Here is a 19,031-nt window from a genome sequence, read left to right as displayed (position 1 = left end):
GTGTCACCAGCATAGCAGTGGTAGGAGAAACCATGAGAAGATATTGTATCACCAAGAGAACAAGCATACAAAGAGAAGAGAAGGGGACCTAATACTGAGCTTTGTGGAACACCACTGGAGAATCTACATGGTTTGGATGTGGATCCTCTCCATGTCACATGATAGGACCGTCCCTCCAGATTGGACTGAAACCATCTCCAAGCAAAGCCAGTCAAACCAAGCCTGGAGAGAACAGAGAGAAGAATGTTGTGGTTGACTGTGTCAAAAGCTGCAGAAAGGTCTAGAAGAATGAAAACAGATGACAGTTTGGCAGCTTTAGCAGCATGAAGTTTTTCCGTCACTGCCATGAGGGCTGTTTCTGTAGAATGTGCCAGTTTGTAGCCAGACTGGGATCATGCAGCTGGTTCTGGGTGAGAAAAAGAGACAATTGATTATAAACTGCTCATTTGAGGGCTTTTGAGAGGAAAGAGAGAAGTGATACCAGTCTGTAGTTGGTAAAGTTGGAGCCGTCAAGTGTGGCCTTCTTGAGGATTGGTACCACCCTGGTGGTTTTGAATGCAGTTGGCATGTATCTAGAAGATAAGGAGTTTTTGATGATGACAGAGATGAAAGGAAGAAGCTCTCTTGCAATTGTCTGGAACAGAGTGGAAGGAAGTGGATCCAGTGGACATTTAGTCGGATTGCTGGAAGTCAGGGGTTGAAGAATTTGATCTGAGGAGAGGAGAAAAAGAAGTCAGAGAGTTGGATGTTTGGGTACTCACATTGGTTGGAGGAGTGGGAACAGAGGAAAAGGACTGGCAGATTACTGCAACCTTCTCCTCAAAGAAGGAGATGAAATCCTTAGGAGTAAGAGATAAGGAAGGAGGGGGAGGGGGAGGATTATGGAGAGAAGAAAAAATAATGAAGAGCTTATGTGGATCAGATGCTGATGATTCAAATTTTTCTCTGTAGTAGGATGACTTTGCGGATGTTACTTTCAGTGAGAACTTGGAAAGGAGAGACTGGTATGAGCTGAGGTCTGAATCTAGGTGAGATTTCCTCCACCACTTCTCTGCAGTCCTTAGTTCTCTCCTGTCACAGCGAAGTGTTTGTTAGCCAGGGGGCAGGTGGGGAGTACTTAGCAGGTCTAGAGGAGAGCGGGCACAGAAGATTCATTGATGAGGAGAGTGTAGAAATGAAAGAATTTGTAACTGTATCCAAAGAGAGAGAAGACAGAGAGTCAGGGTGAGGAAGGGTGGACAAAATAGTAGAAGTAAAGGAAGAGGGAGTTAAGTAGTGCAGATTGCGTGTGTGTATGTGTGTGTGTATTTCTTCGTCAAAGTGGCCACATCCTCCCTATTTCTCACACCTGCTTCTCATTGTGACATTAGCATACATGTATAAAAGTCTATTGTTTACACGTTTGTGTTGTCAGTGTTTAACCCCATTAGCCTGCTTGCTATGCGTTATATGTTATATGTACAAATAAACGTATGTTCTTGTGTCTGCATCTCGTCCCCACATCCTGCTTGAACCTCCTCATTACAATAACATTCTAACTTCTTCACATTAACATTTTCACAGTAACAATAACATTTTTGAATAACATTATACTAATGTTGGCCTAATATTATAGTAACTGAGTACTGTTATACAAATTGTCATGATGGGTAGGTGAGGAAGGATGAACAGATGAGCCATGATGCATACACACACAGACGTTTACTGAACAAGTAACAAAACTGAAAGCAAAACACAATCAGCAACACTATTTATAACTACATACACCAAGTTAAACACAGACAAGGACTTATTATTATACTAGGACTTAAGTATACACGTTAATGATGACTAACAAGGGACAGGTGTAACACGCATCTGACTAACATGTGAGGGGCATGACACACACAAATGCCAGCACATGGGAATGAGGAGGAGTTGAGGGGGGGGGGGGCGTGACATTACACTAACATTCTCACACTACTGTTAAAATACCATTTCAAACTAACATTAAATATAACAGTCTTACAGTAACAATAATGTACTTGCACTAACGCTATACTATGTTCTCATGTTAATGTTAAAATAACATTCTTGGACTAATGTTAAAATAACATTTTTACACTATAACAGGGATAGGGATGGATGAAGACAAGGTAGAGGCAGTTCACTCATCATCTTCACTCAGTGAAAATGCATCAGTGAAAGTGCAATTTTTAACATAATTTCATCCACAGTTTTATTTTTATTTCTGTTCCATTCACCTCCATGTTGCAGGGAAAGACTAAGAAGTTGGACTGGACCCTCAAGGGTGAGAGGGTGTTCTACATGTTGAAAGAGAATTTCAGAATGGGGCTGCTATCTAGTCTCTTTTCCCAGTATGCCTAATGACATTCAGGTAGCAGAGGCCCTGTAGCAGAGGCCCAGAAGACATAGCCTCTGACCGAAGCCCACAGTTCAAGTAGAGAGAGTCTTGAGGGCCTAGTCTCACATCTTGATGTTTGGCAAATAGGTGGGTAGAGTGAGTTAGGAACTGGGTAGGTTCCAGCAGGGATGTTGTATGGAGCAGTCTGCTCAATGGGCCAAGTTCATTCTTGATGCCCAAAATTTGCTTTTTCACTCCACTACAGGTCTCACCCCCTTTGAAGTAACATTGGACCAGCAACCCCCTATGTACCCTGGAATCCTGCAGTGGATTAATGATTCATATGAACTATAGAGACCTGGAAGCATACCTACAGTTGTATTCAAAATAATAGCAGGGTGTTTAAAAAAGTGAGTAAAGCTCAAAATTCTTATAATAGCTTTTATTTTCATACTGTCACGGTACGGCCCCTCCCACCCAAACGTCACCGTGCGTAAGTGTGTGTGTGTTCGTCAATGTGGCCATGCCCTCCTTGTGTCACACACCTGCTCCTTATTGTGTCGTTATCATATGTATAAAGGTCTGTCGTTTACGTGTTTGTGTTGTCAGTTTTTGCCTCTGTTAGTGTCTAAATGTCAAATAAACGTGTGTTGGTCTGTCACGCTACTCGTCCCCGCATCCTCCTTAAAGCCTCTGCGTTATACATACACATAAATGCATTGAGAACACTGCACATTTTATTCCAAATCAAAACAAGAATTAATATTAATCACATTTGTTATTACTTTACAGAAAGTGAGGAAAAGGGAATATTAGGCTGTTCAATAAAATAGCAGTGTCTGCATTTTTCTTTACAAACTCAAACATTTACTATATAAACTGAAAAATTCTTGAGTATTTAGCTTTCCTGTGAATCAGTAAACTAATAATTAGTTGTATAACCACTGTTTCTGAGAAGTGCTTCACATCTGTGTTGCATAGAGTCAACCAACTTCTGGCACCTATGAACAGGAATTCCAGCCCAGAACAATTAAACTACATTGCACAGTTCCTCTGCGTTTCTTGGTTTTGCCTCAGAAAAAGCATTTTTGCTGTCACCACACAAGCTTTCTATTGGATTAAGGTCCAGAGATTGGGCTGTTGACTCCATAATGTTAATCTTGTTGGTCTGGAACCAAGATCTTGCACGCTTACTGGTGTGTTTGGGGTCATTGTCTTGTTGAAACATCCATTTCAAGGGTATTTCCTCTTCATTATGAGGCAACATGACCTCTTCAAGTATTTAGATGTATTCAAACTGACCCTGGTATGACCCTGATCCCTGGTATGCAATAAGTACACCTGACACCACAATAAGAGAAACATCCCCATATCATGATGCTTGCGCCACCATGCTTCACTATCTTCACAGTGTACCACAAAGTGTTGCGTTATTTCTCTTTAGGCCAGTCGATATGTTCTTTGGCAAATTGTAACCTCTTCAGCACATGTTGTTTTTGCAACAATGGGACTTTGCAGGGGCTTCTTGCAGATAGCTTGGCTTCACATAGGCATATTCTAATTGTTACAATATTCACAGGTAACTTTAGACCTTCTTTGATCTCCCTGGAGCTGATCATTGGCTGAGTCTTTGCCATTTTGACTATTCTTCAATCCATTTGAAGGGTAGTTTTCTTCCATGTCTTTATGGTTTTGATTGCCATTTTAAAGCATTTAAAATTATTTTAGCTGAGAAGCCTATTATTTTCTGCACTTCTCTCTTTTTTTTAAGAGAGATATGCACTATAACCAATATGTACAAAATCTGCTGCTTTCATCCTTTAATAAGGGCCACCTGTTTGACACATCTTTTCATGGAATGAATGACCTCACTAATTGAACTTCACACTGCTATTATTTTGAACACACCCCTTTTGTAACGTGTGGTGGCCCGAGTGCCGCAGGGCGAGGGGCAGGATGTACAGACTCTCTTGGACATAGACGAACATTTAATTGAAACATGAAGACGATGGCACTCACATGTGTTACAAACAATGAATGCAACACGGTTACCACTGAACAAATATGATTACATTTAACAATGACAAGAAAAACATTGAATGTTCACACATTATGCCAACAATAACCGACAACACTGCACACAACGACAAGAGTTTAAATACACAAAGACTAACACAATACAGGTGTGTGCAGGTGTGGCTATGAACATGACCCTCCTACTGCATGTGGCTGGCCAAACCATGTGCCTCACGGGAGGGGAGCATTCCGTGACAGAACCCCCTCCCAAGGGGTGCGGCTCCCGACGTGTCCGTCCAATGAACGAGAACCTCTGGGCTCCGTGTACACGTAAACACAAAAAACACACAGCACGGCAGTGCCCGGCGCCCACCCAGTCCCGGGCGGGCCAGGTGCCACCAACAAGGGAGACCTCGCTGAGAGAGGGAGAAAGGCAGCTTCCCTGCCTCTCTCAGGGCAGTCTGGTATGCTCCACACAACGTTGCGCCTATAAACACAAAAAGGCACAAACAAACACACGATAGCGCCGACACACAAACATAAGGCGCTGTGACGTGATGCCTGCCGTCCCTGCAGGTGCCTCGACGTGTCCATGGCCTCAACGGACACACAGGGGTGCACGTCCACCCCGGTTCCCGATGTGCTACCTCCCCTAATGGTCCTCCTCTCTCCCGCTGCTCTAGGAGTGTCCCTGGGGCGATTTGCCTCCGAGGCTTTGGGCAGACCCATTCAGTCTCGCTGGGGAATCTGCTGAGGGGAAGGGGCTTAGGAGATCCTGCTGGCTCCACGCGACCGCCCTCTTTCTGATCCTCGTGGTGCCCCTCAGTCCTCCTCGGCCCAGGCTCCACAGCCTTAGACCCCCCCAAGAAAATCCTGGGGGTGGTCCCCTCCACCTCTGGAGAAGACACAGACAAAAGTTGCGGTCCTCTCCCCAATATCCTGGGATACAGGCAATGGTGCAGGGGGTGTTGACGCACCTCCCGCGAGGAAGTCCGTTTTTTGCCACTGAAGCATGCATGCTGTGGCGGTCGGTTATTCTGTAAAGTGGGGTGGCCCGAGTGCTGCAGGGCGAGGGGCAGGACGCACAGACTCTCTTCGACATGGACAAACATTTAATTGAAACATAAAGATGACAGCACTCACATGTGTTACAAACAATGAAAGCAACATGGTTACCACTGAACAAACACGATTACATTTAACAACAGCAAGAAAAACATTTAACGTTTACACATTATTATTGTTGGCATCACACATGCCAACAATAACCAACAACACTGCACACAACGACAAGAGTTTAAATACAAAAAGACTAACACAATATAGGTGTGTGCAGGTGTGGCTACGAACATGACCCTCCTACTGCACGTGGCTGGCCAAACCACGTGCCTCGCGTTTATTCAATTACACAGAATCAGCAGCATGCATGTCATGACTGTTGGGTCTGTTGGTTTGTTTTATTACTCTACTACAACTACTAGTAAACCTTTTGCCATGTAGAAATATAATTTCTACCAAAAAACAGTGATTGATCTGGTTAGTGATGTTGGACTGCTATTATTTTGAACACAACTGTATGTTTGTATCAACCAATCAAACATAGACACAATGATCAGACAGATTAGCTTCACAGCAAGGCCTGGAGACCGAGTTTGGCTATCTACTAGAGACCCGAATCTCTGTCTTCCCTGCCAGAATTTGGTGCACAGATTCATTGTCCCATTTAGTCATCAAGCAGATCCCTCTATTAACTTACTGGCTTTCCTCAGGATATCCTGGATCCTGAGTTGGTTCAGGATTACCATGCAGGTTGCCTTGACTGTCCCACACCATATCCGAGTGGTCACCCTCCAGGGAGACCACTGACTATGTTTGGTCACTCCTAGGAGGGAGGCTTGGTCATCCTTCTACTTCAACCATTTCAATTTCCTCATCCTGATTCCTCGTCGTTCTGACTGTTAAGTCTCCTGAGCCTTTCACAAGGCATGTTCAGTCTGTTGTTCTCTCTCTGTGTGCAGTGACCCACCATATTGCTACTACCCTCTTTGGATTGCCTATCAGCACTCTTTAGTTTGCTAATAACCCAACCTTCTACCTATCTTTGATCTTGAGTTTGTCCATCGATTTGGATTATTGCAAATTTATCCATAAGCAATTGTATCCTGACTCTCCAGTTGTTTCTAACAAAATCCCATGAGTCTTGAACATGAGTCTTGTCTTCCTGTACAAAGACTCTCCTGAAAAATGTGATCTTAGATTTAATAGAAAAATAAATTATGTTGTGAGTGTTTTCCAGTTTAGAATTATTGTGAAGCTGAAAGCTTTTCCACCCTTGAGAAATTTATTCATGCATTTCTTCATAATTTTAATAGTTACACATCTATTGGGATCAACCATTCTCTATTACATAGCTTGCAGTTAGTAAAGAAAGCTGTAGCTAGGTTATTACATTTGCATTACATTTACATTTAAAGCATTTAGCAGATGCTCTTATCCAGAGCGACTTACAGAAGTGCTTTTCATTTGCATATAGAATACATCCTAGCCAGTACAGTAGGTTTGAGTCCAGTATACCAATGAACTTGAATACTATAGAAATACAGGGATCACTGCTGATGCCTAGAAGTACAAAATAAATAAGATCTCTTTTAAACAATGATAAGTGTAATAAACAATAAGTGCTAGAGTTTGTAAAATAACATCAGTGCAATAAACAATACTTTGCAATCTCTACCAATTTAGTATGTCAATATGGAAGCAGGGTCAGTTGTCCTTTAAATATTCTGCAAATAGATGGGTCTGTGTTTGAAGACTGCAAGGGACTCTGCTGTCCTGACAGCCAGTGGGAGTTCATTCCACCATCTTGGAGCCAGGACAGAAAATAGTCTCGATGCTTGTCATCCATGAGACCTGAAGCACAGTGTTTCAAGTCGAGTCATACTTGAGGTTCGAAGTACTCGATATACAGATCAGGCTTTGACCATTGACCTAATGTATGAAGGGGCTGGTCTGTTTTTGGCTTTGTAGGCAAGCATCAAGGTTTTAAATCTGATGCGTGCAGCTATATATTTATATATACAAGTAAAACATGTATTAATTTACCTTCTCATGACCACAGCATATCACTGCAACAGCTGTGAGAACACTTTACAATCATCTGGACATAAATGTTTTGTAAAATTTATCTATTCTTAATCAGCATGATGATAACAAACTAAGTCTTATTTAATATATGACATATCCAGCAGCGCTATGTGCTATGTTATTATTGTCAGGATCAGAATCAGACACTTGCAGATGCAAACAACGGGGTTGGATTTATTTTAAAAAGGGTAATCAAGATTCAGAGTTTTACAACAGGCAGAGGTCAGGGTCCACATGGTAGGCAGCCAGAACTTAAGGAATAGGAAACAGAATAAATCAGAAAACAGTGCAGAGGGTACAAAATCAAAGAGCAGTGTAAACGGTCAAACTAAGGCAGGAGCAAGGAAGAGTTGATAATCAAGCAACAAAGCAGTTGAAAACCAGAGAGACAGACAAGGAGAACACTCAATACACATGTGATACTCATGGCAATACTTTGTAAGAGACATGGAGAAATGGGCAGGTTTAAATAGACAGGTACATGATGATGAACACAGTTGAAAACAATAAGTGATTTGAGTAGTTGAATCGAGTGTCAAGGGGACTGGCAACAGGTGAATGCTGGGAGATGGAGTTCAGGCTAGGGGGCATGAAAATTATTGTACAAATGCATCAAAAGCTCCGGAATAGCAGAAAATCATAAGAAACAAGACACATTTTGTTAAGGCTATTATATGCAATTTAAAATTTAAATTTTCAAATTGCAATTTCAAAATGATCATCTTGGTCATTGTAGTGTTAAACAATAATTGGAAAAGTATGTTGAATCCAGAATTTAAAACAGTTATCAGTTACTATAAGTAATTTCCACCAAACAAGTTTTGCATCAGCTGATCAGTTCTTTTCACGTGTAAGGAGGTACTGTAACCTGTATTCCTCTATACAAACTTCTTTCAGCAATGTATAGTTTGTAATGGATAGTTCAGCAATGGATAATAATGTATAGTAATGCATAGTTTTACTTTGGGATAGTTGCCTAGGATTTATATGGTTCAGATGATAACAATAACTTGGAATAGCGGTCAGGGCTTTGAGTTAGCCATTCCAGATAAGACATGTTGTTTGAGATATGCTATTTTTTATTTACTCATCAGTGTTTGAATCATGTTTCAGTAGCTAACAAGCAATGCTGACCTACAGGAATGAGTACAGCCTGTATATCACACTCAGATTTTAGAAAAACATTTACTCAAAGAATACATCCTAGACAGTAGGTTAGAGTCCATTATAGCCTTGAACTAGAATTTGTACTAGAGTTTGTTAGTCAAAATCAGTGTAAAACAAAAGACTATTGAATTGCATGTTAAACATGTTAATACATTAATACCCTGTGTTAAATTGAACCAAATTAACTGAGCTGAAGGTTTCATGTGACAGCACTATAGGACAACTTTTAAAAATATTTTCTGTGCCTCATTTTGACTCACCTCTTTACTATAGCAACACTGCAATACACCATCTGTAATATGATACCACGACATAGCATTTCCTCAAAACTATTGGACCAATCAAATGAGCTCACAACTTCTACAAGCTTAAAACATCCATAACACATAACACAAAGCCTCTTTTGCTGTTGAACAAACAAGGTATCGAGTCACAAGATTTTACTATCTAAACAGTAGAAATGCTTAGTATTTTTTTCACTCTTTGCCTCTTCATAACTGGTAAGTCATATTTTGAATAACCAATATGTTTATGCTACAGTATCGGGTGAATATAAGTAACATGCATTCTAGGCAATAAACACTTTTTTTTTACTCTCCAGTTAAAACCTCTACAATCATGGAGCTTCAGGTACAAACAGTTAGGCAGGGACATAGCATGGCAATTAAATGTGACCAAAACAAGGTCAAAGATAGCAAAGGTATTTTCATTTGGTATAAGATGAGTTTAGGAAAGTTGCCTCAGCAGGTTGTGAGAACAACTGAAGATGGCACAAAACACAGATTTGCTCCAGCATTTGACAATGGCCACTTCACTGTTGCTCTGGGTGAAGAAACGTTTGACCTCAACATTAATGAAGTCTCAGAAGATGACATTGGAACATATTTCTGTGGAACAGTGAAGGCAAATGTTATAGAGTTTGCATGTGGGACCCTTCTGCTATTTCAAGGTATCTGTGTGCACAGGTTTACTGTTCTGCTTCTTTTTTTTCTTTGGCCTGATTCATGGTTCTCTCTCATTACTTGCTGTTTTTTTTTCAAGCTGAAAAGATCAAGTGGCAGCTTCAGACTGAAATGATTTTCAAGAACAGAGAATATTCTACAGTCCAATGTTCACTACATGCTGTTAATGAGAGTTGCACAGAAGAACACACTGTTTTTGTAAAAACACATCACCAAAAAAAAGGAAAATTATCTTTGTTCATGAAGTTGGCAGATTGACTCTAGGCTGAGTGAAAAATTAGGTTCAGGTAAACAGTAAGTTGATGCTGAAGGTAAAACCACTAATAAATAGTGATTCTTTTTTTTTGTAATACATTTTAACTGTCCATTTGTGTATATTATATATATATATATATATATATATATATATATATATATATATATATATATATATATATATAATGAATGGGAAAAATAGACCATTGTCTATGAATGAATTTGCTTTTAACCTATTGCTTTTAATAATTTCAGAAAATGCCAGATGGATTGTTACTGTTTTGACAATATGTATTGTGATGTCTGTTATTATCATCATGGTTCTGGGTGGACTGCTATGCAAGAACCAACAGCAACGTTAGTTAAATTACATTGTATTTAAAGTTTATTCTATAATACTGGAGTCATTTTAAATTTTAACATAATATTTTCACAAATTTTTGAACATCATTACTTTTTTCCCTTGAAAGGTTCAAGACAAGGTCAAGGTCACTCAAGACACACAAATAAGGTAAAAAAACAAACAAAAAAATAATTAAAAATTTTCCTGCACCTAAAAGTAGACTTAATTAAAAAAAAACTCCAAAGCTAACTACTATACTTCTGTTCTCTGCATAGTTTATAACACATTTTTGTTCTCTGTCAGGTTGAAGACACAGATGGCTTGAACTATGCAGCTTTGAGATTTGCTCAGAAACCTTCTACCTCTGAAATATCCACAGTTATGAACAATTCAGATGTTTATGCTCAGGTCAAAATACAATAGCTAATTGAAATGAGTACATTTTTATTTTCTGTTTAATGCTATATTAGTCTCTCTATTTACATGCAACATGACAGCCATGAATTGGCAAGAAAACTGCATTCCCATTTTGGTGATTCTAGACTTCAAAATACAACTCAGATGAGCCAGACAAAGTCCTGTGTTGACAGTGTGATAAACATTTGAGGTAACAAAGCATGATTATTTAAGATCATTAAATCATTAAAGACCATTTTACTTAAAACTTTTGAAAAACAGCTCAGCAACTGCAACCAAAAATTCCACAATTTTTTCTAGCTTTTTTAATCAAGATCTGTCCTCTCCACAATCACTAGAGCTTATAATAGAAAATAACAGAATAAAAAAACCCTATCTGGAATATCAAGACTTATCCTGTTTCTCCTAAATCTTTTCAAAACTCAATTAATAGGTTTTCATAACACTACTTAATTTTTAAACAAACTGTTTACCTGAACCTAATTTTTCACTCAGCCTAGAGTCAATCTGCCAACTTCATGAACAAAGATAATTTTCCTTTTTTTTGGTGATGTGTTTTTACAAAAACAGTTTGTGCTCTTTTTGTGACTATTGGTTTCTAGTGTTTGATAGTAATGTCAGTTCTAAACTAAACTAGCAAAACCTGGACTTCAAACTTGTTGAGATGTAAACTACATCTACATTCTAGATGTAAACTACATCTAGAATAACATCTGAAAATTAGATTTTTGGCTTAAATGGTCCTTTACAAGAAATGGTGTTTTGATATCTTATATTGATTTATGATATATATCCAAGGTCTCTAGGACTATATAAAACATTTCATACTAATAATATTTTCAAGTGTTTTATGATTACATATTTTATATCCTCATGTCATGCATGTCTATCAGATCATGTTATAGTACCTTAATTAAACTGTATTATGCTAAGATGTTTTATTTATGATTAAGATATGTCTTGATAAAAGAAATAGGGTGACAGAAAAATAGAGAAAGGAGAAAATAGCCCATGAATGTAAGGTAAGTACTCTGAGGGTATAAACAAGCATCAACAGGTACCCCAGATGAAATGTCTCTCACATTCTGTAAGCTTCCTCATCAAGGAACAGACATGTGGATCGATAGCCAAAGACCTTTTCTGGACAGGGTGTCTGGTCCTCTTGCTCATTAATTTGTCTATGCTTGCATTTGATCCCCTCTCTGGGTTGAGCTTAAAGAAATATATGAGGGGAAAAATGAAACATACACTATTATGGACAAAAAAGAGAAAAGAGAACATTGGCAAATTAACGTATGCTTACTGATGTTAAATTTACACTTTGGTGGGGCACAGACAACGGCAAACCAGATTGCACCCATAGATTGTGTAACTCTTTTAGTTTTCAAACTATAGCCATCAATCTAGCTGACCCATAGCACAAAACAGAATGTCATAATGACTGCACTCAGTATGAGTGTATCCCTTCATTCATCCCTTTATCCTCCCATAGGAACCCATTCATTTTATAACTCCTTACGTGGAAAACATAAAACAACTAAATTTGCTGTACTGACTGAACTATGCCAAATCACCAAATTGGTCTTCATATTGATGCGCTCATCTATCCACACATCTATACTTTCATTCATCCCTCCTTCCATCCTCCCAGTACACTTATAATTTACTTTACCACATTAAACCATGTGTGTATTGTGGAAAGATGTTATTAATGCTTGTAGGGTCTGCAGGGTGATGCTGGTGATCAGGTCTGGAAACTTGAGCATGAGAAGGTGGTAACAGTAATCAAGATCTTGAATGTTTAGTCTTAGCATAAGGGTCGGAATATCTGATTGTGACAGGCAGTGCTCAACCGTTTCTTTGTTTCTTTGTCAAACAACTTGAATGAAGAAATGCAGCTTTTACCAACACTCATAGTTAAAAGAACAGTAGCAAAACAACCAGATCTATAGATCCTATCATTTTTACAATGCCTGCTTATTTAATGTTACATTCACAAGCTATTTTAAACCAAAGGCTCCTAGACATATTTCTCTGTGAGTCAGTAAACATGCACAACCCACAAAACCTTTTTGATCAGTAGTGGTGGATATGAAAATGTAAAGAAAAAGAGCTATGCATTTGCTTACCTGATTCTTTCTAATGGTTTTCAATGAATACTGTATGAAAATAAACCACCAATCAATCAATAATCTGAGCTGGTCTTGGTCTAACTCCATACACCGTAATATATAGGGAATTATGTCATGAGACCTGAAAACATCACAGATGAAGAGGGGGGAAGTTTATAAAGATTTTAAAATTAGGGTGATCAATCTGGTGGGCATTCCCTTAACAACCTGTCGTTTGCAAAGATATTTTGTCTAAAGTATTTATCTTAGATATGATCTCTAAACCTAATGTTAACTACAGTTAGATTTCAAGGACAACGTCACATTTGTTAATCAGATTATGGAAGATTATGGAATTACACAAAATTTGTGTTTAGTGGCATGGAGCATTAAAAATGTTCTTTATAACAACGCAAAGTCATAACTCAAACTTGGGAGATTTTATATACGTGATGTGATGGTTCCTCCTCTCTAGTAGTGTCTGCCTAGCAGTCATGTCCACTGCATGTCTTTTGTTTTTAATCTTTTATAGTTCCACATGCTTTGTGTTTTGGTTTCTTTGCCATGCCCCTGCAAAGGTATCCCATCGTTCCCCTTTTATTTGCTGTGCCACCTGAAAAGCTTTTGCAAAACTATTGCAAAATGGTACACAATTTACTCTGGTATGACCAAATCATACAATGGGGCAGTGGCAGCTCAGTGGTTAAGGTAGTTGACTTGTAATCAAGATGGTTGCTGGTTAAAGCCCCACCGCTGCCTCTGTTGGGCCCCTGACCAAGGCCCTTAACCCTCAGTTGTTCAAGTTGTACCCAGTCATAATTGTAAGTGGCTTTGGATAAAAGCATCATAAATGTAAATTGTTTTGAAGGGGACCTTGATTAAAGGTGATTGGTACAATGCCACTTTTTTTGATGGCCAATGGATTATCCAACTGACAGTTGCATCATGATTCATGCCTCTGATGTACATCACCACAAATGCCTATCCAATAGAAATGGAACATTAACCACTTGTCTTGTCCCAAATACCTGACCATTAGATTAGGTTTGAAAAACAGAAAAAGCCTAGGGAGTAACAGCTTCCTGGGTGGAAATGCCTTGTTGATGAGAGGGGTCACACAAGAATGGCTAGACTGGTTCAAACTGACAGAAAGATATCTCAAATAACTACTCTTTGTATCCATGGTAAGCAGAAAAGTATCTCACAACACCAGCGAACACTGAGGCAGATGGGATACAACAGCAAAAGCTCACTATGCTACATCTATTCATGTCAGCATAGAACAGGAATCTGAGACTACAATGGACATAGGCTCATTAGAAGTGGACAATAAAAATTTTGCATTCTCTGATAAATCTTCATTTATTCTGTGATAAGAACCTTATCCCTAGTGTTTGGTGTTTTGGCCTTTGGCTAGAACCATTTGTGCTGTACTTCCCTTCAAATTTCCCCTAGCTGGTATTTTGGGAGATTTCTTCTGGTGGCAATGTATAATTCTGCTAGTTCAGCTGCTTGAATAGATGATGTTGGGTTGCACTCTTGTATCCATGTTTGAGGTGAGGGTTGATGAGTTCTAAGAACTGCTATAGGTTGATGGTATCATTAATTTCATCCTTTGAGCATTGTTTTGGTGTCATCCATTTCTTGTATAGGTCTTTCTCTCTGGCATGCAATTTTTTTTCACTGTCTCTCCACTTGGAACCAACTTTGAATGGACCTTGAGTCTGTAGTTTTCTTTGTTGCTCTTGTATTTTTGTAAAACAGCATCTTTCACTCTCTTGTAGTCATTAGAATGCTCACAGTTGATGTATGGTGACGTACACTGCTCAGGTTTTCTCACTCATCAGTGGGATGAAGTGTAGAGTCCAGTCCTTATAAGGTCATTTACAGGTTTGTGAATTATCCTTTCAAATGTTGTCAAGTAATGTTCTATGTCATCATTTTTTGGGAGTGGGAACATCTTGGGGCCTATCCAGCCCATATACATTGGGTGTAGGTTAAGGTTGTAGTGTTTGCTTTCTCTTTTACAGTTTGTATCAACAAACTGTGTCATCAGCTGTGACTCTTCCCTTTCTATCTGTATCATATTTTGAAATTGCTCGAACTGATGGTGCGCCATCTATGATGCTGTTACAGAATATATATATATATATATATATATAATGTACATCTCCAGAAAAGGGTGAGACCACTCTCATTTTTTCTCAAATCAGCATCTCCACATGTACAGCTGCTATTCCATTCAAGAGTATGTTGAATTCCTTTACAGACTCACCACATTCTACTTAATGAGATGCTAACAAATTCCTATTCTAAACCACTGCTGCTGTCATCACTCTTCTCTTGTTATAGATCCAGTTGGATGAGAAAAAAAGTGCTAGGACTACCCAAAAGGTAAGTGTAGTCAAAATACAGCTACAGATCATGCCAAAATAGTTGAAAAGAAAGGTTCTTAATGAGGAAAAGAAGGGTTCAATCGTAACTTTACTGTTAGAGGGATACAGTGAGTGTCATGTTGTTTCTATCTTGAAAATTTCATAAATTATGGTTTATAAGAACTAGGTCAAGCAAAAACCACATGGGACAACAGCTACAGACTCGCAGAAGTAAAAAAAAAGACTCTCTAGTGACCATGATGATCGCCACCTCATTCAAATGTCACTTAACAACCGTAAGATGACGTCAAGTGATCTACAAACAGAATAGCATGCAGCGGCTGGGCTGAATTGCACAGAAGCTTCGAAACAGGCTTCTGGAGGCAGGGCTGAAGTCGTGCAAAGCTAGAAAAAAGCACCTTCATCAAGAGCCAGACTGACGTTTTGCAAAAGACCATAAGGATTGGACCATAGAGGACTGGAGTAAGGTCATCTTCTCTGATAACACCTGGTCATGTAATGGTTACACAGAGACCTGGAGAGGCCTACAAAACAGTGTTTTGCATGCACTGTGAAATTTGGTGCACTGTGAAATTCGGTGATGGTCTAGGGGTGTTTCAGCGACGTGAAAGACTGGTGGAAAGCATGCCAAGACGCACCAAATATTGATTTCTTGACTCATCCTATGTTGAAATATTAGTACTGTGTTGTTTATAAATGAATATGAGCTTGTTTTCTTTGCATTATTTCTGTAACTATTGTTATTTTGACCATTAGTCATTTTCATAAAAAAACATGCTCTAAAATACAATATTTCTATCTGGAATTTGAAAGAAATGTTGCCAGTATTTTATAGAATAAAATAAAAATGCTCAGCCTGGTCAAACACATAGCCATCAATTGTAAAACTAAAGAAACTGATAATTTTGTAGTGGTCTGTTACTTTTTTCCAGAGTTGTGTATATACACATCACTTACCTTCTCCATGTCTCAACATAAGAGGGAAACAGCACTGAACATAAAAATAGCATGCTTGCTGATATGGTAAGACACCTTTCTCAATTCCATAATTATAACAGCCTCTACCGGCTTCCTCTGACTGGATGGTCTGTTGGCTTTTATACACTAATTATCCCATCACTTTCTTGTGGGAAGAATCAATGATAACACCTGTGCAATGATTAAAATTCACTATATATTAAAATTAACTATACAGTTAAACGATATTTTAACATTGACAATACATTTTTAGGCAAGACAGTTTACAAATGAATTGTGTATCAATCTCTCATTTTGCTTGTGTTTTCACATTAAGATTTTTCTTGTCGGTGTTGAGGGTTCTCCCACTCCCTCAAGGACGAGGTTGGCCTCTCCTTCAGCTGCTGCAAGAATACTACAGCTTCTGCTATCTCAGTAGATTTCATCAAAATCTATGCCATGACTCTTCCACCTAATAGAGAAGTTTGCTCTAGATTTCCTCCCTGATTCTACAATCTCCCCACAGTCAAGCTTGCCCATTGTGTTATGATTAAGAAGCAAGGCCATGGGGGAGTACATAAGAGAAGTACTGGCTCAGACTGTCCCCAGCAGTCACCACAATCAGTGGAGTCAGTGACATTCTGTAGAACAAAAGACAGGAAGAGGCCATTCAGCACAATACGAGACCATTTGATATTTTAAAAATGAAATTACAGACTAAGGCTTGTTAAACTGTTTAGAGGATCTGTCTTTGGATTCTACCAGTGTACTAATATGATATTGTTGTTAAACACACTGGCATAAATTCACTTTCATAAACATATATTTCTACTAAAAATATTTTCTTCCAGACTTCACTGAAAAATGAGGTTCCTGTTCTTGATTATATACCTTTACTCAGACTGCTTTTGCAAGTTAGATTTTCTATTTTAGTTTTTCATATGATTACAGTGTCCTTTTCATTAAATTTTTATGCATAAATTCTCTTTGCATGTTCAGATGCACAATGTCAGGTGGTGGTGGTTGTGCAAAAGGACCCTCTAATAACGGTTGAACTTGGAGCCAATGTGACAATTCTATCAGAACGAGACCACTACTAATTGCAGACTCTCAGCGCTACTCAAAAGAAGCCACATTTTATAATGGTTTTGACAAAAAACATTATATTGTACAGACTGAAGATAGCAGTTGTGCTTTGAGCATTGTGAAAAAAGAGCAGTCTGACACTGCGACCTACTACTGTACTGTGGCTTTTATGAATATTATTACTTTTGGAGATGGAACAGTTTTGGTGATCAAAGATTCTGAAGGTTAGTCACACTTTCAACCAAATGCTAATGCAGAAATAAGAATTTTAATTGGATATTATTGCAGATATTTATTATCAAACATTTTGGATCAAGGACGTTTTATTTGGTATTTTATGTTACACATTAGTTGATTACTTCTTTGTTAAAGATATTTATTGCTTCTTATTCATTACTTTTTACACAGTCTGGTTTGGGAATAGCACCAAGCAGGACAGACAAGCACTCCAAAGGGTAGTGCGTTCAGCAGAGCGCATCACTCACACGGAACTTCCTGACCTGCAGACCATCTACTACAAGCGGTGCCAGACCAAGGCCAGGAAAATTGTGAAGGACCCCACCCATCCCAACAATAGACTCTTCACTCTGTAGAGGTCAGGGAGGCGCTTCCACTCCCTGAAGACCAAGACAGAGAGGCTGAAGAGGAGCTTCTTCCCACAGGCCATTCGGGCCCTGAATCAGGGAAACTGATAAACTGTGGGGACCACCACCACCATGTAACATGACTGTATATCTGTGCATCTGTATATATAGATTTATACTCAATTACCCTGTTACACAACAACTGTAGATATGTTATTATATAAAATGGATCTGTACATTCTGTAGATTGTGTACATATATACCCAACCATATACAATGTACATTGTGTATATAATCATGATATACATATATTGTACATACATTGTTAATATATTTTTGTACATACATAGAATATATATATTTAGCTGCATATATATATTTTTCTCTATGCACCCCTGTTTCTCTTCCTCAGTTTGGACAGAGCACTCTCCACCATTTCACAGCACATTATACTGTGTATGACTATGTATGTGACGAATAAACCGAACTTGAACTTGAAGGTGCACATTATTCCAGCCACACACTTCTCCAGCAGCCTGTGTCAGAGCCAGTTCATCCAGGAAACCCTGTGACTCTGCAGTGTACAGTCCTCACTGAGATCTGTGCCGGAGGACACAGCGTCTATTGGTTCAGACACGGTTCAGAAGAGTCTCAACCAGGAATTATTTATACTAACGGACACAGCAAGGGTCAGTGTCAGAAGAGCTCTGCAGCTGACTCTCCTACAGAGAGCTGTGTGTATGAGCTCACAAAGAGGAATCTCAGCCTCTCTGATGCTGGGACTTACTACTGTGCTGTGGCTCTTTGTGGACAGATACTGTTTGGGAATGGAACCACACGGTTCTTCAATGGTAAGGATTGCAATGTAATGACAAGTGAAAAAAGCAAACCCTAGATAACCATGCAATTACTACTACTTGGTGTTTTAACACCATGTTAGATAGATTAAATATATTAGATAGTAAACCTAGAGACAGCATACTTTAAAAAATTATAGATATTTATAGACTACAGTAAAATACTGAGTAGTTATAGTTGTAAGTTTATTTAAATGCAACTATTGTTGTGCTTCATGCATGTTTTGGTTTTTGCTCATCATGCAAATTTAAAAACCTAATATTAATATGATCAAAATATGTATGTACAAAAATGGAAATAAAGTTAATTGTAGGAAAAAAGCAATATATTATCAGATGCCTAACCAAAAATTTGCTTTTTGAAAGTCCAGTCCACTGAAGTTTGTGCCACT

The 19,031-nt window shown here is 38.7% G+C and overlaps 1 protein-coding gene and 1 long non-coding RNA gene across 2 annotated transcripts in view; both read left to right on the top strand.

Annotated features, from left to right (window-relative positions):
* The first annotated feature begins 9,307 nt into the window (after positions 1-9,307).
* The window catches only part of LOC113569453, a 107,785-nt gene continuing 98,061 nt past the window's right edge, over positions 9,308-19,031 (top strand). Inside the window, exon 1 of the mRNA XM_035536696.1 lies at positions 9,308-9,620. Within this exon, the coding sequence (XP_035392589.1) occupies positions 9,329-9,620 (292 nt within the window). The 5' untranslated portion in view covers positions 9,308-9,328. The remainder of the gene's footprint in view (positions 9,621-19,031) is intronic.
* Positions 10,151-10,771, top strand: LOC113569525. The gene is made up of 3 exons (XR_004777165.1): positions 10,151-10,245; positions 10,359-10,399; positions 10,535-10,771. It is a non-coding gene; the product is annotated as an uncharacterized LOC113569525 (long non-coding RNA).

The sequence above is a fragment of the Electrophorus electricus genome, chromosome 19 (genome assembly GCF_013358815.1).
Source record: "Electrophorus electricus isolate fEleEle1 chromosome 19, fEleEle1.pri, whole genome shotgun sequence".
Lineage (NCBI taxonomy): Eukaryota > Metazoa > Chordata > Actinopteri > Gymnotiformes > Gymnotidae > Electrophorus > Electrophorus electricus.
The sequence above is the reverse complement of the archived record's forward strand: the minus strand, read 5'-3'. Positions and strand labels throughout refer to the sequence as shown.